This window comes from Eulemur rufifrons, chromosome 18, assembly GCF_041146395.1.
Source record: "Eulemur rufifrons isolate Redbay chromosome 18, OSU_ERuf_1, whole genome shotgun sequence".
Lineage (NCBI taxonomy): Eukaryota > Metazoa > Chordata > Mammalia > Primates > Lemuridae > Eulemur > Eulemur rufifrons.
In genome coordinates, this window is record NC_091000.1 from 47,258,800 (window position 1) to 47,281,963 (window position 23,164).

At 39.0% G+C, this 23,164-nt stretch overlaps 4 protein-coding genes across 4 annotated transcripts; 2 read left to right on the top strand and 2 right to left on the bottom strand.

Moving 5' to 3' along the window:
- Positions 1-584: 584 nt before the first annotated feature.
- On the bottom strand, positions 585-5,328 carry LOC138399090 (histone H2B type 1-N). The gene is made up of 2 exons (XM_069493583.1): positions 4,877-5,328; positions 585-644 (listed from the first exon to the last, which is right to left on the bottom strand). The coding sequence occupies exon 1, from the start codon at positions 5,278-5,280 to the stop codon at positions 4,900-4,902; it is 381 nt and encodes a 126-aa protein (XP_069349684.1). The 5' UTR covers positions 5,281-5,328; the 3' UTR covers positions 585-644; positions 4,877-4,899.
- Positions 5,329-5,566: 238 nt separating this feature from the next.
- On the top strand, positions 5,567-9,275 carry LOC138399083 (histone H2A type 1-like). The gene is made up of 2 exons (XM_069493573.1): positions 5,567-5,983; positions 9,208-9,275. Exon 1 carries the CDS (start codon positions 5,589-5,591, stop codon positions 5,979-5,981), a length of 393 nt encoding a protein of 130 aa, XP_069349674.1. The 5' UTR covers positions 5,567-5,588; the 3' UTR covers positions 5,982-5,983; positions 9,208-9,275.
- Positions 9,276-9,322: 47 nt separating this feature from the next.
- On the top strand, positions 9,323-9,672 carry LOC138399094 (histone H4). Its single transcript, XM_069493585.1, has one exon. The coding sequence runs from the start codon at positions 9,335-9,337 to the stop codon at positions 9,644-9,646; it is 312 nt and encodes a 103-aa protein (XP_069349686.1). The 5' UTR covers positions 9,323-9,334; the 3' UTR covers positions 9,647-9,672.
- Positions 9,673-16,815: 7,143 nt separating this feature from the next.
- On the bottom strand, positions 16,816-17,253 carry LOC138399095 (histone H4). Its single transcript, XM_069493586.1, has one exon. It carries the CDS (start codon positions 17,206-17,208, stop codon positions 16,897-16,899), a length of 312 nt encoding a protein of 103 aa, XP_069349687.1. The 5' UTR covers positions 17,209-17,253; the 3' UTR covers positions 16,816-16,896.
- Between the last annotated feature and the right edge of the window lie 5,911 nt (positions 17,254-23,164).

Below are 23,164 nucleotides of genomic sequence, written 5' to 3' on the forward strand. Positions count from 1 at the left end.
GACTGAGAGACTTTTATGGCCAACCACTCCTTTATGTCTTGAGCGTATTGCAGTATTGCAAATTAAACATAGTAGCTCACCTATATATATTTTCATATGCAATTCAGACAAATGGCATGAAGTGGTTAATTGATAGAATAGTGTATTTTTTTGTTCTTGAGTAACAAGGTGTTTCAGAAGTTTACTAGCTATATAGCTAAGAAATACATAAACAACTATATGTTACATTATCTTTGTCTTTTAATTCTTATTTTTTACAGTGATGGCAATCCATAATGTTACTTAATTGTTATTTATTCTTTTCATAAGAATATTACTCTAGCTTTTCAAATAATTAAAAGAGAGCCCTGGAAAGTTCCATACACATGTCTATAAATTTGTTATTGTTTTTACTTCATATCACTTTTAAAGGTTTTAAAATCTAATCTTTCCCTTTTTTAGTCCCTTTATGTAAAATTCTATTATGCTCTGTAGGAAACATTTCCTCCATTTTAGGATCTTGGCAGTTATCCTCTTAGCAATGGTGACGGTCAAAACAGAAGGCTTCATGCCTGTAATCCCAGTACTTCGGGAGGTTGATTTGGGAGGATTGCTTGAGGCCAGGAGTTCCAGACCAACCTGGGCAACACAGTGAGACCTCATCTCTACAAAAAATTAAAAAGCAAACAAACAAACAAATAGTCAGGTAAAGTGGTGCGTGCCTGTAGTCCTAGCTACTCAGGAGGCTGAGGCAGGAGGATTGCTTGATCCCAGGAGTTCAAAGTTACAGTGAGCTATGATCTCACTCTCTCTCCATTGGCACCTCTGTCCTCTCTCCTGGTTACTGCAGTAGCTTCTACCTGGTATGCCTGATCCTTTCCTCATGCTCCTGCAGTCTATCCTCCCCCTCAGCAGTCAGAGATCCTTCTTAAACCTTCAGTCAAATTAATACACTTAGAATCCCAGCTTTTCCTAATTTCTCCATCAAAAATAATTCCTTCTCTCTGGTGTATCTTTGTCTGAGGCACTTATCTTATTCTTTCTTTTACCAGTGGGAATTCTTACTTGCAGGGGTGAGGTAATGAGTTCTCATAAGCTATCCCCGCCCACTACCTACCATTGTTCTTTGCACTTTCAGGCCCTTAATAAATCCTTGTTAAATGTAATCACTCACATTCATTGACCTCCTCGGAAAACCTACCTGTATGTTCAACTGTGTAAGAGTTGATAGAAATTTTATATTATTATTCCAGTCTGGAAAATTTTCCTTGTGTTTGATTTTGTTTCATTTTGCTTTTTGATACCACACGTCTGCTTTACCTCATGCAGCCTCCCAACAGGCAACACCTTTATGATTTTGGTGACTGTATTAAAAAAGAGAAACTTCTGAAACAGAAGTTAAAAAAATTGGGAAATGGATAAACTAGTCATCTGCAGAAGTAATAGACATTTGAGATGGTATAAATTTATGGGTGGTAAGATTTAGATGTTTTCCACATTAAGCAATTTAAAATTTAATTTCAATAAGTTGTGATCACACTAACTTACAGTTCCCAATAAAGTGTAATAACTGAGAGATGATAGACTGGGTAAAATCCAGGAATCCGTGAAAAAGAATTAGGCTTTGTCAGTATGTTTCTTACAATCTCTGTGGAATGGAGCAATGTGTTTCCAATGATGAAAACATAATTTTTTCTAGGCTGGACAAATGTCATTTATTCAGGTGACATAGCTTGAAAAATGTTCTTTAGGATCAGATTCTCTCATATATTTCTATCTTCCAATCAGTTCCTTTCTGTTCAGTAAATTTTTCTTTAGGGAAAAAATATTGACAAAAAATTACTTGGGCAAATCATGTGGATTCTTAAAGCTACCATATATATGTTCCAGGGTAAAAAAAATAAAGTGATAAAGTGGTTTGGATTAGCTCTGATCAATTTCTCATGGCTTATCAGCAATGTCATAAATTCATTAAGATTGTTTCAGCAACAGAGGGTTATATGCTTTGCTCACCAATGTGCAAATAACACAAGATCTAGCTTTGAGCTCTTCTCTCTCTCTCTGTTTTAAGAATTTTAACTTTCTATATAATGGAGAGTTATGGATCTGATATGTGAACCTTGTTTAGAGGTGCTAAAATTTCTTCTGCATCTTCTATCCATTATCCACACAGATTTTAGGCACCCCTTTTTATATTCTTCTAGATATCTTCTTCCCTGCTGACAATCCCAAGTCATTGAAGCAGTTCCTGAGAACCAAACTTACATAGAGATATATAGGTATAGATATATAGACATATATGTATATATTTTTTCTCTGTGTATTTTTAATAACCAGTAGCTTCTATAATTTTTATCCTGGCCTGGAGAATGTGTTTAGATAACTTAATTGCTCCAAATCCACCTCTCATTTTCTCTCCTGGATTTTATCTGCTGATTCCCTCATTCTATAATACAAACCAAAAAAAGAATTTGCTACTGATTATCTGTATTAATTAATGAAGAGGATCAAAGGCATCTGTGCTATGAAAAGTCATGATGACAAAACCCAAATGTGTGGTGAATTTGCTATCCTCAAATATACTGGAGCTGAGATAGTGGGAGAAGAGAAGATACATAAATGGAAAAAAACATAATCTCTGTTCTAACTGTATTGAGAGAGATACAGGACATATACACATACACATACATAACATATATCAACATACACACATGCATACACATACACATACACTCAACCTCCACAGAGATGTTACAAAGATTTTGTGAGAAGCTGAGTAGACATGAGGTTTATAAGAGCTCGAGGAACTGAAGGAAGACAAAGCTCAGCTAGGCCATAATAGGGAGGGCTTCAGAGAGTAACTGAGACTTGAGTGGATTTTGGAGGATAAATTAGGATTTAGATAGGTGGAAAAGCAGTGAAGGAAGAACCATTAATTCACTGGATTTATGAAGTATGAATTCTATCCATTTTGTGCTAAATGCAGATTCAATACATCAAATAATGTGAAGAAACAAACTGAAATGAAGCTCCATCAGGATCTTCCAAGCACTTCCTGGGAATCAGGATTCTTAGTTCAGAGGTCTTGGTCTACAGACTCAGGAGCAAGGATATCTAGAGATTGGCTGCTGTCTCTTAATTTTAGCCAAAACCTTGAATTCTCCGAGTCTATGGGCCTTTTTAATTGCCTCTGTCAGTCTTCTCTTTCTTTTCCTCTTCTCTACAACAAATTAATAATATTTAAAGACACTCTATTGGGTTTGGGTTTCTCATTTATGTTTTCCTTTATTGCAAACGATATGATGCTTGGAACTTGTTTTTATACAAGGATTTTTTCCCTCTCTATTATATTTTTCAGTATAGTATTCGATACATAAAGATAATATATGTAACATGCACTTAAACTATAAAGCAAATTATATAAAACACTCTTGACTGAACTTGTAACCCCACACCCTCATCCTGCCTTCATTACTGAGGTACCACTGACTGATATTTTAAAAGCTGTCTCTTAAAAATAGTTTTATTATCATACATGTGCTTCTGTATACACTTAAACAATATATATTTGAGTTTTTTTGAGATTTATAAAATGGCATAATATATGAACCTTCTGAGACTTCTGTTCCTGAAATTCAAGCATGTACTGTGTAGTTTATTTTCTCTGTATAATATTTTATAATATGAATGAAACTCAATAAATGTATTTATTCTTTTGACCATGAACATGTGACTGCTTCTAGTGTTTTGATATTAAACAATAGCATTGTTCCATTCTTATATGTCTCCTGTTGCATGTGCAAAATACTCTCTCATGTAAACACCTAAAAGTCAAATTGATGGGTCACTGGAATACCTTAATTGGATAGAAGATATCAAAAACCTTCAGCAAATACAACTCAATATTAAAGAGTTCCAACAGTTGATTGCTGGCAAAGATCAAAATAGTGTTAAATATGCCATTTAGAGGCTTAAAATGGAGAAACTGATTTTGATTTCCAGAGTTCTGGGTTGAGAGAAAGTGGGAACAGCCTTCTCCTGCTCTACTTTCTCTTTTTCTTTTTAAATTTCTTCCACTCGATAAATAGTAAATGCAAGTGACACACAGAGAAAAAGAAAACAAGGAACAGATCCTAACAGGAAAGATAGGAAATAGAACCAAATCCTGTTCATAAAGAGGAATTCCACTCAAGAGAAATAAGGGAGTGAATAAAATGACACGATTCCTCTCACAAACCCACACTGCCCAGAATTTTCCCAATTAAAACAAGAGTCACAAAGAGAAACCAGCGGTGAACTTTCAAATTGCCCGCGCAGCGTCTGGATTAGCCAATGACACCAACTCGGCCTCTGACGCGGACGATACTTTGAATTGGGTTCCGACTTTTTTTTTTTCTTCTGCCTATTTTAATATTTGTCAAAACCAAACTCTGGGACAGGACAGGAGAAACAGCACTACCCCCAAAAGAAAACAAAAGTGAAGGCGATCTGTTCGTTTCTGTGTGTGCCTAGATTCATTAGTAAAGTACACACAAAAATGAAGGATAAAGAGCCTAAATTATTAACGATATTTTACCAGTTTGACGTTTTTGAAGATGAGTAGATTTTCTTTTGGGATAAAGAGCATTGAACTTTTCCCGTACTAGGCTTGTCTGAAGATAAACCTGACCCTTCCTGATATAAATTCATGTAAAATTGTTCTGAGCGTCCCTGCAGCATGCAGTACATTGCAATGCAAAGTAATTTCCTAACAAGCCCAAAATAAGGAAACTCGTAAATTGTTCTTTGTAGCAAATAAGAGATACTCGCTGCAAGAAAAGTGAAAACTGAGTGCTAGCTCTCTTTGGAAGACTGAGTGGCTCTGAAAAGAGCCTTTGGGATGTGGATAGAGACTGACCGATTTCTCTGCGGCTTGCGGGCTCACTTGGAGCTGGTGTACTTGGTGACAGCCTTGGTGCCCTCGGACACGGCGTGCTTGGCCAGCTCTCCGGGCAGCAGCAGGCGCACAGCCGTCTGGATCTCCCTGGAGGTGATGGTCGAGCGCTTGTTGTAATGCGCCAGGCGAGAGGCCTCCCCCGCGATGCGCTCGAAGATGTCGTTGACAAAAGAGTTCATGATGCCCATGGCCTTAGAGGAGATGCCGGTGTCGGGGTGGACCTGCTTGAGCACCTTGTACACGTACACGGAGTAGCTCTCCTTGCGGCTGCGCTTGCGCTTCTTGCCGTCCTTCTTTTGGGCCTTGGTCACCGCCTTCTTGGAGCCCTTCTTCGGGGCAGGAGCGGACTTTGAGGGCTCAGGCATGGTCAGGAGTAACCGTCCAGAAGCTAAAGAACAGGAATAAGTACAGGCCGGTAAACGTCCTCTTTATTCACAGCTCATTAAGCAATAAAGGAAATGAGTGAAGTCTGACTATGGTGTCCAGGAAACGTCATACATTAACTTTGTCCAATCAAAATAAGTGTATTTCAAAGCAACAATTCCATTGGTCTAAGAACAACTGTATTTTTAGCCAATGGCATAGCTTCGTTTTTGCGTCCAGTGATGACTATAAGTAGCGCAGCTTTCGTTAACGTACCTTAGGCTGTATTTTGGCCGGTTACCTCGGTGTCATGTCTGGACGTGGCAAGCAGGGCGGTAAGACTCGCGCCAAAGCCAAGACCCGCTCTTCCCGGGCGGGGCTCCAGTTCCCCGTAGGCCGAGTGCACCGTCTTCTCCGCAAGGGCAACTATGCCGAGCGGGTCGGGGCCGGCGCGCCAGTGTACCTGGCGGCGGTGCTGGAGTATTTGACCGCCGAGATCTTGGAGCTGGCTGGCAACGCGGCTCGCGATAACAAGAAGACACGCATCATCCCGCGCCATCTACAGTTGGCCATTCGTAACGACGAGGAGCTCAACAAGCTGCTGGGCAAAGTCACCATCGCTCAGGGCGGTGTCCTGCCGAACATCCAGGCGGTGCTGCTCCCCAAGAAGACTGAGAGTCATCATAAAGCCAAGGGCAAGTAGAGGTCTGGAGCAGTTTGTTTCTCATAGCTTTTGTCCAAATCAAAAGGTTCTTTTCAGAGCCACTTAATTATTCTCAAAGAGGAGCTGTGCTCAACATTATTCAATAGCTGAATCGATTTGCAATGGTTTTCATTTTTCTTTTTTTTTAGTACGATATCTTCAGGAGACTCACAGCAATGGTTTTTCTTTTTTTTTTTTTACTTTTGCACCTTAAGTATGAAGAGCGAAGGAAAATCAAAGCGCCTTTGAAGTCACATTGTTTTAGAGTAGCAAGAGGATATGGAAATGTTGGCTAATCCTATTAATGTAACAAAGTTTTAGTGTCAGATTTTTTCCAGAGTTAAGAATTCCAGCTTGTAAAGAAATTTGCTTGCTTGAGAGTATAGTTTATACTTAATAAAACCATAACAAAATTTGGGTATCCCTGTGATCCTTGAGGATATATTAAGAGTCCTGAATTCTAATTCAACTCAATCTTAACTGAGCATCATTAATGTGTCAGGCACCCCCCTAGATGGAAATACAGTATTAATCCAGATAGGTAAAGTTTATAACTAAAAGTTTCAAGTTGGCCTCAGCGAGTAATTTTATAATGGATTGTCTAAATAAATGACGGTGAAGTAAAGATAGTGTGGGATTACATTAGGAAGAACATGTCACTTAAAGACATGAATAGTGGACCTTGTAGATCAAGATCTTTACCTTTATCAGTCATATCCTGTTCCTGTCAATTTTTACTGCTCCCTTTTCACTGTAATTCATTCCCTCAGATCACCAAGTCACCTTAGCTAGAGAGGGCCTTCTATTCACATAATGTGTATATCATTAACTAATACTTAGTTTTACTCAAGACATGTTAATTAAAATGAATTTCTATAGGCATTTCTTGTCCATTGGAATCAATCTTCTGTCTCTTGAAACATTTGCATTTATTAGATTTAAATCTCAATTGCAATGACAATGCAAATAACATTTCTTGGAATAAAACAGCAATCTCAAACAGGTGTGTGTCACTAGCCTCCATTAATTATTTTGAGACAGGGCCTCACATTCCTCAGGCTGTAGTGCAGTGTTGCACAATCAGCTCAGTTTAACTCCTGGGCTCCAGCAATCCTCCCACCTCGGCCTCCCAAAGACCAGGGATTACAGGCCTGAGCCACTGTGCCTGGCCTCCTTGTCTCCATTAATTCTTAGAGTAACTTTTTTTTTTTTTTTTTTGAGACAGAGTCTCCTCTGTCACCCTGGCTAGAGTGCAGTGGTGTCATCATAGTTCATTGCAACCTCAAACTCCTAGGCTCAAGCGATCCTCCTTCCTCAGCCTCCAGAGTAGCTGGGATCATGGGCACCCGTCACCACGCCCGGCAAAGTTTTGTAATGTTTTTATAGAGAAGGGTCTCACTCTTGCTCAGGCTGGTCTCCAACTCCAGACCTCAAGAGATTCTACTGCTTTGGCCTCCCAGAGTACTAGGATTACAGGAGTTTACGGTAACTGATGAGGTAAGTACTGTAGGGACCGAGGGAAAACTTCACCCTCTGGAGACTCAATAAAAGTAAACCAACAAAAGGCAGATTAATAGGAGTAATGGTATACAAATTTCTTAATGTGCACAGAGAAGAATCACAAAGTGATTATCCCAATCCCCCAATGGGGCACAGAAGTTTATATACCCTTTTCCATAGGGGAAGAAGGAGTTGGGGAAGGTAGGTACTAATCATTTACTACCCATTAAAATAATTTTAATTCTTAATTCTTTTATGGGGTAGTATATGATTACTAGGGAGAATAAATGGACCATAAAGACAAATTAACTTGTAAATAATTCTCTTTGTAATTTAAGTGAGCTGGAGAGGCAAGCATCAGCTTGTGGAAAAGTCCATCCAGGTGTGGTTGCATTTTTTCAGTCTTCCTTTCCCACAAATATTACGAGATAATGAGGTAATAGGGAGGGGATAGAAGGTAATTGTGCTTTAACCAGTTTTTAAAAACCACTTTCTTGGTCAGATGAGGAAATTCCAGACAAGAGTCCCTCCCTGCATTTGGAGGTTGGGGGAACTAAGTTAGGAGGGACCTTTCTTCTTAGGCTTATTTCTGAGGCCTTTCAATTTTCAAAAGTAATCAGCATGCCCCAGTGCCATATCTGGGGGAATCATTTTCTGCACCCAAACTGTAATGTAATTACCCTAATCTCACCTAATAGATGAGCAAAAATTTAGAAAGCATAAGCAAGTAAACTAAAGTCCAGTCATTAAAGAAGATTCAATTTAAAATTGGGTGTTTCTAACTCCAGAGTTTCAGCTCTTAACCACTTTCTAAAACAAATAAATGAAGAACAAGGGGTTTCAGTAGGATAGTTTTAGAAACTTTATAATTTTCATTAGTGTTAAAAAGAATTTCAGAGTATAACCCTGTATTTGTTTGAAAAAAAAAGAAAGAAAACTCAATATATGCAAGGAAGATTATTCCATATTAAATATTGTTGAAAACCACATCTTTAGTTGCATCATTAAAAAAAGCTTTCTAAAAACCTAGAAACACCAAGTTTCTGATTATAAGAAGTTATTTTAAGGATTTTAATCCTATTCCAAGTAATTTATAAATTTAATGCAATTATGATCAATATCTCAAGTTTCATTCAAACGACAAAATTATTCTAAAGTTGCCTAGAATAGAAATCTTGGTGAAACTAGATTAGGAAATTTGGAAAAGAAAGAATGAGGAGATCTGTAATACAAATTGTGAGACCTCTAATGTCAGCTAAATTTTTAAATTTTAATGTAATAAAAATATAGAAATTTTAGTATTGGTCCCAAACATACTGAAGTACATTTATGTTAATTGTGCAAAAGATGTTATTTTAAAAATTTGATAAATTACTAGGGAATTGGTTAACGCTGTCATGAAAATTTATAAGAAAGGTAGACATTAAAAATAACTTTCTTCTTTTTAAATAAGAGAAATTAAAATGTAATCATTGTAAAGAGGTTACAAATGGAAAATGTGCATTTATCTGTTCACCAAAATATTAGTTAGCAGTGATCTTTTTGTGATAACAAGTTGCTTTATTGTTTGTCCTTTTTGTGTAGTTTCTACAATAGTAATGTTTTTCTTTTGCATTCAAAAGCCATTTACTTTCTAAAGCCTTAAAACATAGTAACAGAACAGTTGCTACAAAACTCACAATAAGAAGCTCGCTTTTATTCATTAGATTTTTCCCTCCCCCACTAGGGGCGGGCCTTCCCGCCACCTTCTTTCAGGTTCTCAATTTGGTCCGCCGGAGACGTATAAAGGGCTGCCTCAGGCAAACGCCTTCACAAGGCATCTTGTCGGTCTTGTGTGTCTTTTCTTTGTTACCATGTCTGGCCGAGGCAAGGGCGGGAAGGGTCTGGGCAAAGGCGGAGCCAAGCGCCACCGGAAGGTTCTGCGCGACAACATCCAAGGCATCACCAAACCTGCAATCCGGCGCCTGGCCCGCCGTGGCGGCGTTAAGCGTATCTCCGGCCTCATCTACGAGGAGACTCGCGGGGTGCTTAAGGTGTTCCTGGAAAACGTGATCCGCGACGCCGTCACCTACACCGAGCACGCCAAGCGCAAGACGGTCACTGCTATGGACGTGGTCTACGCGCTCAAGCGCCAGGGTCGCACTCTGTACGGCTTTGGAGGCTAAACATTTGGTCTTTTCCTCCATTCTTAACAAAAAAGGCCCTTTTCAGGGCCCCTTACCCTCTCACCTGAGGAGCCGTGACACTTAAACCTGTTTTTAAAAACTTATTTAACGGTTCTTAATGTTACTCTGCTGTGTGTTTTTCGTTTCCTCAGCACGCGCGTACGCCCAGTTCTGAAGCTATGCTGTTGGCCGCTGGCCAGCTAATCTTGGTAGGATTTTAAGTATACTGTCGCGCAGTCTTAAAGTTGCGTAGTTTACTCTAGGGGATTCGTATTCCTAATGTTGGAAGCTTTTTATGATCGTGCAGACGTTGCGAGAGAAACTCAAAACATGCTGTAAGCATGTAACACCAAAACTAAGCGGTAGTATTCAGAAGTTGTTGAAAACCCAAAACTCAGCAGGGAAGTTTTTAAAGAACTCAACAAAGAAACGACTACTGTTTTTCTTGCCTTGGAAGGTTTTTTTGTTTCGTTTTTTAATATGGGTATCTAAGGTATAACTGACGCAAGTATACAATGTAAGTTATTTGAGATGTTTACCTTGTGGAATAATTAAATCGAGCTTAACATCTATCACCTCATATTTTTGTGGTGAGAGCATTTAATATTTTAATGTTTAATACTAATTTTCCAGTATACAATAAACTTGTCACGATGCTGTACAATGGATCTCCAGAATTTATTCATTCTTTCTGGGTTTATGCTCTTTGACCAACATCTCCCCATTGCATCCCCACCTTCATCCCGTGGCAACCACCATTCTGCTCTTAGTTCAACTTTTTTAGATGCCACATATAAATGAGGTCATGCAATGTTTGTCTTTCTGTGTCTGGCTTATTTCACTTATAATGTTCTCCAGCTTCATCTATGTTGTCTATCATGGCAGGTTTATTTCTTTTTTTAAGGCTGAATAGTATTCCATTGTATACATGCCACATTTTCTTTATTCATCCGGTGATGAACATGTAAGTTGATTCCATGAGAGAGCTTTTAAGTTTAAATTCATAAATGGAATCTAGTGAGTAAAGCTATTTTTTTAGGTTTTTTTGGGGGGGGGTTAGGTTCAATGAGCATTCATTAAGTGTTGATGCTGAAAATGATAGAGTCATTGATGATATCAAACAAAAAGTCAGGAGGGACAATTACAGTAGCATTGATTCAGATATACCAAAAGTACAAAACTTGTAGTCCAAGTGTGGAGTGCAGATGTGTTTTAGACTTTTTTTTTTTTTTTTTTATCTGTGGTTTTTGTCAGTAGTGCAAAAAAAAAAAAAAAAAAAAAAAAAAACATTTTATATGAAAAACCTATTTTTAAATCCTGAAAATTTGTCAGCTCTGGCATTGACAAGTGGGTGGGCCCGCATAAATTTTTCTTTGGACATAAAGAATAATCTTTTTAGGATGTAAAGAAACATAAACAAAAACTCAAGATGTAAATGTTCTATTTTACAACTTTATACCATCAAAGTGATGTGATATAGTGTGGTGAAATGTTTTAAGCACAACCATTAGAACCAGATGACTTGGGATCAAACTTACACCAATCAATTTCTAGTTATGAGAACTTGGATTAATTTACATGTAGTCTCTGAGCCTCTATTTATTTGAACATTTGTGTGATGATGATGATAGTACCTAGCTCAAAGTGCTGTTGTAAAGATTAAATGAGCTGATCAATGAAAAATGCTTAGAACACAGTGTCCGACACATAGTAAGTACAACGTGAAGCACTTAATATTACTCATTTATGCCTCACCTCCAATTTCATATGACTTTGTGACCCTTGCGTGAGAGAGAGCTTTTAAAATAACCACATTCCAGTACTTCAGATTCAACCAGCCATTGTATGACTAGATTTAGAAGATACCCTAGTCTATTATGGAACCACAGGAAATACCCAAATGTCAAGTTACATTTTTTCAAACAATTTTTGCAAATGGTGATATTATCTTGATTATTCCTTCAGTGTCATATCTTTTCTTTAGCTTGTACCCACATTCTGGGTTGTAAATGAAGGGCAGGATCCTCCCTACCCTTCTGAGGATGACTACGGCATGGCTGGATAGGTTTGCTGTGATTTTTGTCCTTCCCTAACCATATTCTCACTACCTGTCTATTAATCTCATTTCTTTTTTTCTGGCAGAAAAAAAAATACCAGATATGTAGATTAGTGCTTTGTCTCTTAACTGACAGCACATAAGAAACAGGAGGAAAAGTTTTTGTTTGTTTAAGTATCAACTAGTTCTTTCCTTAGACCAATTAAATCAGAATCTCTGGGTTTGGGTCACCTCAAATATGACTTAGCACTTCCCATTAATCACTGGTCCCGCAGGCCTTTGAAGTTTAAGGGGAAATTTGTTTTAATACTATCTTCTTCTTATCAACTTCAACTTTAAATGAGAGAACACACCCCAAGGCTGTGGAACTCTGAGCCCCAGAGCTCTGACCCACATTAAGGGACAAAGGGTGGATTATTCTTTGTTGTAAGCATCCTTTGTTGTATTGAGAGGCTATGTGTCACACTCAATAATTCAAATTCTTTTATTTATTTATTTTTTTTTTAGAGACAGAATCTCTCTATGTCACCCAGGCTGGGGTGCAGTGGCAGGTGATCATAGCGCACCGCAGCCTTGTATGCCTAGGCTCAAGTGAACTTCTTTTTTTGTTGTTGTTGTTGAGACAGGGGCTTGCTCTGTTGCCCAGGGTAGAGTGCAGTGGTGTCATCATAGCTTACTGCAACTCACAGCAACCTCAAACTCCTGGCTCAAGCGATTCTTCTGCCCCAGCCTCCTGAGTAGCTGGAACTACAGCCGTGTGCCACCACGCCCGGCTAATTTTTTCTACTTTCTTGGAGAGACAGGGTCTCGCTCTTGCTCAGGCTTGTCTCTCTCTAACTCCTGGCCTCAAGTGACCCTCCCACCTCAGCCTCCCCAAATGCTGGGATTACAGATGTGAGCCACTGCTCCCAGCCCCAGAACTTCTTGCCTCAGCCTCCTAAGTAACTAGGACTACAGGTGAGGACCACCACACCTGGCTAATTTTTAACATTTTTTTTGTGGAGCTTGAGATCCCACTATGTTGCCCAATCTGGTCTTGAATTCCTGGCCTCAAGTAATTCTCCTGCCTCAGCTTCCAAAAGTGCTGAGACTACAGGCATGAGCCACCCCACCCATCCAGGAATTCAAATTCTTATCTTTATCCTAAGAAAGGATGTAGGTCAAAACTCACAGATTTTATTTATCTATGGTTAATAGATTAAAGGTTGTCGCATAAAAAGATCTTGCTATAAACATTTGCTAGGTTCAACAGCTGGAGTCAAGACACCAGAAACCTAGGACAACTGCTCGGCTTTCCTCTCCAACTATACTGGGAAAATCCCCTAAAAAGAAACCATAACCTGAACAAGTAGAAAAAGTTATCATAACTCAATGCTCTAAGTACCATGTATAGTCCCTTTTCCAATCTTCTTCCATTAAAAAACTACTCCATTCAATTGATAATACCTTTATCCTTGTCGTTTTTCATACTTATATTCAACTTGCTAACAATCTTTCTTGGTTTGCCTTCAAGATACATGCAGACACTGACCAATTCTCAATACCTCCAGGTTACTGCCCTGTATAAGTGACTATCATCTCCAGATTACTGGCTTCAGCTTCCTTAATATTTTCCCGGCTCCCCACTGTCCTGTAGGAAGTTACCTTGACCTCCTGGCAGAGTGCAAATACTCTACCAGGCAAACTCTCCTGTGCCACAAAAATACGCAGACCAAATTCAAGTGTGGGGGATGGTTTATTAAATCAATTTAAACATGCAGCAAGGGGAAAGAAATGAGGTAAGTTAACATTTAGGATGAGGGTGCAAGCCAGGTAGACCACAGTAGCTGAATCACGGGTTATACAATGCTCATATATCTTATATGTTTCACTGCTGCACCAGCCTTCTTCGCTGATGATGTGCTTATGGTTATGATGACCAGAGTCCAAATTTGGGCAAGGAGGCCCACAAATGCTAAGTATTCTGGGCCAATGACAAACACTTACTCTATTGAAGAGGAGAGACAAACATGCCTGGTCACAACTGTTGCTCACCATAGCCTTCTGAATAGCCATGGAATTTGTGTGTTTCTTGAACAAAGGACATATGGGGCCAGAATGGATATCACCAGAGAGACTGAATTAAGGCACCAAACGGGTCAAGTATATTTAATATATTATGAATATTTAGTGTCTCCTGTACCTCATGCATATTTAGTATCCAGATATATCATGTATGAATAGTGCCTCATGAATATTATCTATCTCTTGGTCCTTCACTCCTTTTTTTTTTTTTTTTTTTTTTTTTTTGAGACAGAGTCTCGCTCTGTTGCCCGGGCTAGAGTGAGTGCCATGGCGTCAGCCTAGCTCACAGCAACCTCAAACTCCTGGGCTGAAGCGATCCTACTGCCTCAGCCTCCCGAGTAGCTGGGACTACAGGCATGCGCCACCATGCCCGGCTAATTTTTTCTATATATATTTTTAGTTGGCCAGATAATTTCTTTCTATTTTTAGTAGAGACGGGGTCTCACTCTTGCTCAGGCTGGTCTCGAACTCCTGAGCTCCAGTGATCCGCCCGCCTCAGCCTCCCAGAGTGCTAGGATTACAGGCGTGAGCCACCGCGCCCGGCCCTTCACTCCTTAATATATTTAATCATACATGCTCTACTTACTGTTTATACTGAATGCATAAGTTTCATCCATCACATTTCTCTAGCGGAACTGAATAGTCTCAAGTAGTACAAGAAATGAATATTTTAAAATGTCAGGAAACCAAGACTAAGAATTTTATCAAATATAATCAGACCCGTGGACAGGTATTTTATAATAGAATATTTCAAATTTTATCTTTTGTTCAACTTGATGTATTTTAATGATATAGTTGTGAAAAGATAAAAAGGCTTGCTTGTTTTAAGAAGGACTGATTAGTCTGTTAAAAACTGTATCCCTTTGAAAAGTAATGGGACTTAGTAAAAGAATTTTGTATAATATCCGATCCCTTTTTCATGTTTTTTTGTAGAAAGGGCCAATCAATATATATCATATATTTTCTACAGAGTCATTATTGCTAAGTATTCCTAATAAGTTATCAGAAGATGTTTAGAATATTTTCCTAAAATTTGAGAAGACAGTTTGAAAAAGATAGCAACTTCAAGTATGTTAAGAACGCATTAGTAAAGGAACTTTGGTCACAAATTAGTTCATTCAGTCTTAAGTAATTAATAATTGCTTTCTTGATCCTAAGTAAAGCAGGTTGCTTCTATTATGCCCTGGAAAATATTAAATCAAGAATGTTTAGTATATACTGTAGTTGAGTATGACAGGTAACCGGCCCAGTCCTTTCTTAAAGTTATTTTGATGCTGCTGGAAAACTCAATTTCAGATCTGTATTGTGTAGCAGGAGCCTTTAGATAATTGTATGGAGAAACAGGAACCATCTATTGATAAGATAAAATATCTGCGTTATTTATTAATCAACATTATCAGTATACGGAAGAATAGAATCCTTTATTTAGGTATCATACTATCAATAGTGAGAAAAACCTCTAGGGCCTACTTATATATCACATAAAGTATTTGCGTTTATTACCACCAAATAACAAGGGCATTTATACCTAGGAAGAAAATCAGTTTGTTGGCAGTTTTGTGCTAGACTTTTCTATGAAAGTAAGTATGTTCTATCCATCTTTCACTGGCTAATTTTTTTATTTTTTGTCTTGCTATACTGCCTCAAGCAATACCCCTGCCTCAGCCTTCAAAGTACTGGTTTTACAGACATGAGCCACTATGCCCAGCCTATTAAATACATTTTATCTGGTTAATTTAGAGATGCATAATTTCCTTTTTTTGATTTGCAATGTTTTTTCTCATATTGTACAATATATAACAGAACAGTTCTCACATTTGTATGTGACTAAGTACAAATATAAATTATGTCTTCTCTTATAAAATGAGGAAACAAATATTATGTGTAATCTAGTGGTCAGTGGGGAAACTCCAAAAATAGTTTAGATATGAGTAACATATTAACAGTTTCATTACTCAAATCTGGGACCTTTAATTGAAAAAGATAACACCAAAAATGTTTGGTTATATTTGTTACATGTTTTGTTACAAGAAGATACAAGCATAAGATTTCTAAAGACAAATACCAAAATGTTAATTATAAAAGTAACATTTAAATTATGCACAATATACTTAGCTTTTTTTAAGAACTAACATTTTCGTCAAAATTATTCAAGAAATCAATGGAAAGCCACAGACTCTTAGAAGGTGTAGGGGAAATATAACTAAAAACAAAATCACCTTTGGCTCTGGGTTTTTCTCTATGGCATTTAAGACCTAAGCAAGGGTACTAGAACTGTCTTTGAAGTTAGATCTGGATATATTTCCTATTATCGTTTAATCCCTTTTCCACCCTGTATTAAGGGACACTTTTCAGTAGTCCTCCTGGGTTGGAGGGTTACGTTAATTTTTTCATCCTGTAGAACACTTCTGCAACGCCTTATAATTTAGTTGAAAAGCCTTTTAATTGCATCCTACCCTCACCAACTGTTCCGTGGGAAATCACCTCCAGTAAGTACTCTACTAGCTTTCCAGACTTCTAGTGTGCTAATTAGAACTGGAGCAAAGAGCTGAGGACATGTTTGCTTTATCAAAGATATGTGGTCATAACTACAGTTCATCAATTAGCCTGGCAAACTACCACGCGGATGTTTCTTGAACAGAGCGCGCCAGAACAGATGTCACCAATACATAGCCAAATATTAAGGCCTCAAATATGCTGAATACTCCGTTTCATGAATTGCAGAAGGGGTGTCCCTTGCCTCACTCTTTACAGCATACACATACTAAAACATCTTCATTAAAAACCTATTTGTTTTATGTTGCGTTAGATCTAGCTCACACTTAATATGGTTTATTGTGGCCAAGCCAGAACTGTCTATTTTCTTACTTTTCCACTGTCTAGTAAGGCTTGCTAAGAATCAACAATACTAAACATAACGGCGTGCTTAGCCTTTGCTAGCTAGTAACTGACAACAAAAATCCTTACCTGATTTGTCACTGGAAACGCATGCGCAAATTAACTATGGAAACTGAGCACGCGCAGAAGTAACTCTGGAACTAGACAACAACCAAGTGTAATGGCTCCTTAACTGATAACATGGGGGCCCTGAAAAGGGCCTTTGTGTTGGGAACCAAGACTAAAAACGCACTCAGCCGCCGAAACCGTACAGAGTGCGACCCTGGCGCTTGAGCGCGTAGACCACGTCCATAGCAGTGACCGTCTTGCGCTTGGCGTGCTCGGTGTAGGTGACGGCGTCGCGGATCACGTTTTCCAGGAACACCTTAAGCACCCCGCGAGTCTCCTCGTAGATGAGGCCAGAGATACGCTTAACGCCGCCACGGCGGGCCAGGCGCCGGATTGCAGGTTTGGTGATGCCTTGGATGTTGTCGCGCAGAACCTTCCGGTGGCGCTTGGCTCCGCCTTTGCCCAGACCCTTTCCGCCCTTGCCTCGACCAGACATGGTAACAGAGAAAAGACACACAAAACCGACAAGATGCCTTGTGAAGGCGTTTGCCTGAGGCAGCCCTTTATACATCTCCGGCGGACCAAATTGAGAACCTGAAAGAAGGTGGCGGGAAGGCCCGCCCTGTTTGGAGGGGGATAGCTAACGCGCCAAAAAAAAAAAAAAAAAAGGCGAGCTTTCTGTTTCCTTCCTTGTTCGGTTTCGTAATACAGCACTATTTTGTTAGTATGCTTTAAGGCTTTAAAAAATAAATGGCTTTAGAATGCAAAAGAAAAACATTAATATTGTGGAAAATACAAAAAAGGACAATCAATAATTCCCACTGCTAGCTACTAAGATATTTTAGTCAGCAAATCAATGATAAATGTACATATTTTTCCAAGCAAATGTATGCAGTGCTGTATATGGCGTTTTGCAACTTCTTTACACTGATTATATTTTAATCAATTTCCCTTATCTAAAGAGCTTTCCAAAAAAAGGTGATTTTGATGTCTGCTTATTATTCCTTTCTCTCTTCCTTCCTTCCTTTCTTTCTTCTGTTTTCTTTTCTTTCTTTCTTTCTTTTTTTTTTTTTTTTCAGAGACAGGATCTTTCTTTTTCCCAGACTGAAGTACAGTGGCACAGTCACAGTCCACTGTAACCTTGAACTCCTGGGGTCAAGCAATCTTTCTGCATCAGCCTACAGAGTAGCTAGGATTGCAGGTGTGCTGCACCTTACCCAGGTAATTTAAAAAATTTTTTTGTAGAGACAGAGTCCACTATGTTACCCAGGCTGGTCTCCAACTCCTGGATTCAACTGATCTTTTAGCCTTGGCCTCCCAAAGTGCTGGGATTATAGGTGTGAGCCAGTATGCCTGGCCCTGTTTATTATTTCTTCTGATGAATTCTTCATAATATTAATACAATATTATTCCTTCTTATGAATTCTCCATAATTTTAACCAATTCCCTAGCAGTTCATTGACCAGCCAGATTTTTAAAATAATACATCTTTCCCCTGCTGATGAAATACCACCTTTGACACTATACATGCTTGGAACTATCACCAAAATTCTATTCTGTTCCATAATTGAATCAAGTTCCCTTGCCAAAGGGAATCTATGTCCACAGTCAAAAATTTAGAAAAATTGCATTAGGGAAAATTTTAGAAGTGATTCTCTGTATCCGCTTAATATTCAATAATAAGGATTTTCTATGATACATTCTAACAAAACCTCTAGTATTTAGCAATAATGTGCTTTCTAGCTTCTTTTCCTATTTTAAAGGAGAATGGCACGTTATTTATTTCCTGAAGGTAATGTAAAATTGAAATGCTTTGTCACAAAGGGTATAGATTTTAAGGCATTTTGATTAATCTTATGTAGGGAGCAAGGCCCTTGGCCCCATAAAGAGTCACTGAAAAATCAATGACACGAGGCAGATCGATTAATTGGAGAAAAAGACACACAAATTTATTTTAACATGTATACAATGGGAGCCTTAAGAGTGAAAACTTCATTCCTCAATGAGATACAGAGGTTTTTAAAGAATGGGAGCTTGGGTTGTAGCCAAACAGGTTTTGGGCGACAAGACAGGTTATGGGAGGGATAAAAGAAGCTTGGCTAGCAAAGATGGTCTTGTTATGCCTTGATAAAGCCTCACAGGTAACAACCCTCAAAGTCAATAGATGATAAATGTTTCTTTTCAGACTTTTAAAGGTATTAGAATCTCAGTTAATATTTCCTAGGTCACAAGGAAAGACTTGGCTGCATTAATAGAGGTTCTTTACAATGCAAATTTCCCCCCACAAAAGATAGCTTTGCAACCTCACTTCTATCTCTGAGACCATGGAAGCCATCTCAAAATATATTACAGCATATTTGGGGTAAAATATTTCTCATTTTCTTCACTTACTACATTTTCCTCAAAGGTTTTATTACATTCACTTTTGTCAGCAGTAACTATTGGATATATATATTTACCATCACTGGGTATTATGGTTTTTAAAATCTATTTGTTACATCTAGAATTGTAACATAGTCACCCCTCCTGCCATAGATATGGAAGGGAAATATTGAAAGTGGGGAATATGTAACAGAGGGAATGGCCTGAAAACAATGGCAAAAATATTTTCTGTCTCTTTAAAACATCCTCCACTCCTTTTGGAGAACTAAAACCTTCATCCCAGCCTCAGGCCAGTGGTTGAGAGGGGCAGGCTAAGTCTTTTGTTATTTGTGCTACAGGAGACGGGACAGATTACAATCATCTAGTGTAGTTGAACAGCAACTGCCTGAAGCTGAATGGCCTCACTTTAAAAGCTCTGTATTTCTGTTTATCATTAGGGCAATGGCATTTCACACAGGAGTCTCCATCCTCTCCTGCCGGTAAAGGAATAAAATTTCTCTTTCTTTCTCCTCAAACCACTTGTTCCCATTCTTCTGAAGTGGCCTTGAGGACAAGTGCCAGGATAAGTGCCTAGCTTTTGGTAACAGAATTGGATTTTAGTATAGTCGATTGAGTCTTTGCTTAACCAGCGGGATTTATTGATTTATTTCCAAGTGATAAAGTATTGTAGAGGCCAAGGGGACCCTTCCATCTCAAGGTTTGCTGAAAAATCAACTTGCAAAAGGCAGATTAATTGAAGAAAAGGCATACAAATTTATTTAACATGTATATACAGGAGCCTTCATAATGAAGACTCAAAGATACAGGGGAAATTGTCCATTTTTATGCTTAGGTTAAAGAAAATATGGACAGCCACGTAGAAATATGATTGGACAAAAAGGGTATGACCTAATGCTAATAGACTTGAGTGGGGAAACTCAGCAAGGCCCGTCTGTCTAGACTCCTCTTTGCCTCTCTGAACATACATTCCCTTCTTTCTGATTAATACCAAAAGCTCGGCCCCTGTCCCCGAGACCACATCAGAAGGAGGACAAGTGGTTTGAGAAGGAAAGAGAGATTTATTAATTTGCCAGCAAATGAGGATAGACTACTGATTAAAATGCCATTGTCCTAATAATAAGCAGAAATACAGAGTTTTTAAAGGTAGGGCATTCGGCTTCAGGGAATTGCTGTTCAAATACAGTTGGTGATTCTGGTCTTCCCATATCCCTGAAGGACCTCCCCACCCTCACTGTTCTGCTGAGCCTTCTCCTGTAGCATAAAGAACAGAAGACATTCCCCTGCCCCTCACAACCGCTGGCCTGAGCAGGGATGCAGGTCCTAGTTCTCCAAATGGAGTGGGGGATGTTTTAAAGAGACAGAAAACATTTTTGCCTATTTTTTTCCAGGCCATCTCCTCTGTTGCATGGTTATGAATCAGATTCCTCTCTGGAATGGGGATCTTATGAGCTACAGTCAAAAAAGGTAAGTCAGATAATTTCTTTATGGCCTGTTTTTACAAAGAAAGGTGGATAGAAAGTCAGAGTAAAACCTTTAGGTTTTATGGCTGACTTTGGGGAAAAGAGGTTCTGGTTTTTATGACCTCCCTTGTGGAAGAGGGATTCTAGTTTTTATGGCCAGCTTAAGGGAAGAATGGGAATGAGAGGCAGCAGAAGGTCAGAGAATAACTTTTGCTTCTGAGGCCTTCATTTTTTGGTGGTGTTTTTCTGAGCCCCAATAGTATCATATTTAATATAATTAACTTCTTTCCTGTACTAGGGAAAATTATTGTCCTTTCTGTAAGGTTTCAGTCTGAAATGTCAGTTTTTGGTGTGCTTATGGTCAAAGAATGACAACATGTACCAAAGTAAGGCAAGCACAAGAATGAGGTTTATTGAGGAGAGATAAGATTATAGAGAAAGAGCAAGATACAGGTTTACAGGATGAGATATGTACACCACAGATGATGACCGGACCCCTTGTCACAGCAAAGGGAGAGCAAAAGGAAGGGGCCAAAAAGGGGCCTGGTTATGGTCTGCATCTTGTTTTATAGTGCCCACATTGGGACATCCCTCGTGATTCAGAGGTCACCATGGAACCACTTTGGTTGAACAATTGGGAGTTGCATGACCTAAGTCTTAGACTATGCAAGTGGGTTGTTCTAGGTCAATTTCCAGACTCTATGGTACCTAATGATGTTTGGCCCGTGGGTTAGACAGTACTCTGCATTCTTTTGGAGGTGGCATGCTAAGTTCTGATTGGCAGATTTGTTGGGTATTCCCTCCTCCCTGAGGTATGGCAGTCGCTGGAGAGAGGATTAGGGTGGGTCAGGACCAAGATGGGGATCTGCGGCCCACCCTTGTCCTTCTTCCCAGGTGGGACAATTGCACCAAGGCAAAACACCCACTTTTGTCCCTAGGAGGCCAAGAATCCCTCACTAATTACCTAACATTTCTATTCCCATGGAAAAGTGTTTTCAACATTGTAACTTATTTTAAATTTAAAGAAAAAAATAAAATCCTTCTGAGATTTTGACCATAATGGCATTGAATTTATTAATTAACTGGGGCAGAAAGATTAACATCTTTAAAAGACTGGATTCTTTAGCTCTACATACTGAAGGAAATTAGAAATATCTTACCCCAAAATACGGCATTATAATATGCTGGACTGATGGAAGAAGCTTCAAATTCTTCCTGACTATCCCCCACCACTATCATGGGCACTCCCAAAAAATTAAAGTTTCTTTATCTTCCTAAGATCCAGACTCACCTAGAAAAACAATTATTCTTTTCTTCTCCTCCCTGTAAGACCAGGAATGTAACAACACCTGAACACACTCTTTAAGATAATTTCTTTCAGACTCAAAATTCCACAGAAGACTATTTACCATTTAGTCTCTGTTCCCCATCCATTCATTCTCCCTAGCGATCCTTTATTGCCACTAAACAGAATTCCTCTTTTCTGCCCTCCCATAACCCATTTTACCAGAAAGGCATATAAGCTTTTAAACCCCATTGGGGAGTAGAATCTTCATCCTGAGGATTCCCATGTATCCACGTTAAATAAATTTGTATCATTTTACTTCTATTAATGTCAGCCCCATGTCAGCAATTTTTCAGAGAACTTTTATGGGGACAGGAGCCTTTGCTCCCTACAGTTTGGCAAACATTGGGAGACCAGGGGCCTTTGATCCCCACAATACTGTCTTGATGAGGTTCAGGACATGCTACTGTTGCTGCCCAACCACGTTCATATGCCCAAGAGGAAGCCAATATGCTGAGACAGCAGGGCTTACAAGGCAGAGAAAGAGTTTTATTCCACACAGTGCTATGTGGGGAGATGGAAGAAATTTCTCAAATCTGCCTCTCTGACAATTTGGGAGACAGGGTTTTTAAGGATAGTTTGGCAGGCAAGGGATTAGGCAATTAGGTTTGTTAATTCGGGCAAAATTATAGGTGTGTAGAAATCATCTTCTTGTGTTGTTTAAGTCCCTGGGGTCACAATTCCAGTTGAGTTGGTTTCTTGGTGTGGTGCCGCTGGTCTGGGTTCGTCAACCAGTCCACTAGAATGCGGAGCCTGGAAGATACCTTAAAAACTACCTTTAGGTTTCAAAAAGGTGATGTTATCTATGGAGAAAGCTAAGAATCTTTATGGACACCAGCTCTGGGGAGAAGTTAAGAATCTTTATTTATAACCACCAGCTGAGTGGCTCCAGAGTGGCAATTATAGAGAAGCAAACAGGGGGACAGTTACTAATTATTATCATTATTTTTAGCTAGGCCTGTGCATTATTTTTAGCTAGGCCAGTACCACAGTTCTCACCTTGCACCCCGTTATTGATTTGTGGAAAAGGTGGTTTCACTACCCCAAAATATGGGGCTTTGGCATATTGAATATTTTGAGCTAAAGTAATTTGGGAAAGAGCAGGAAGGAATCTATGACTTTCTCCTACATTGTCCATAAAGCAGATCATGAGATGCTAATGTGAGAGGTACCTTCCCCATCCCCAGAGAAAGAGAAAGCATCCTTATCTCTGAAGATAAGTATGCCCAGAGGTATCTGACTGAATGAGCCTTGTTAAGTTTCCC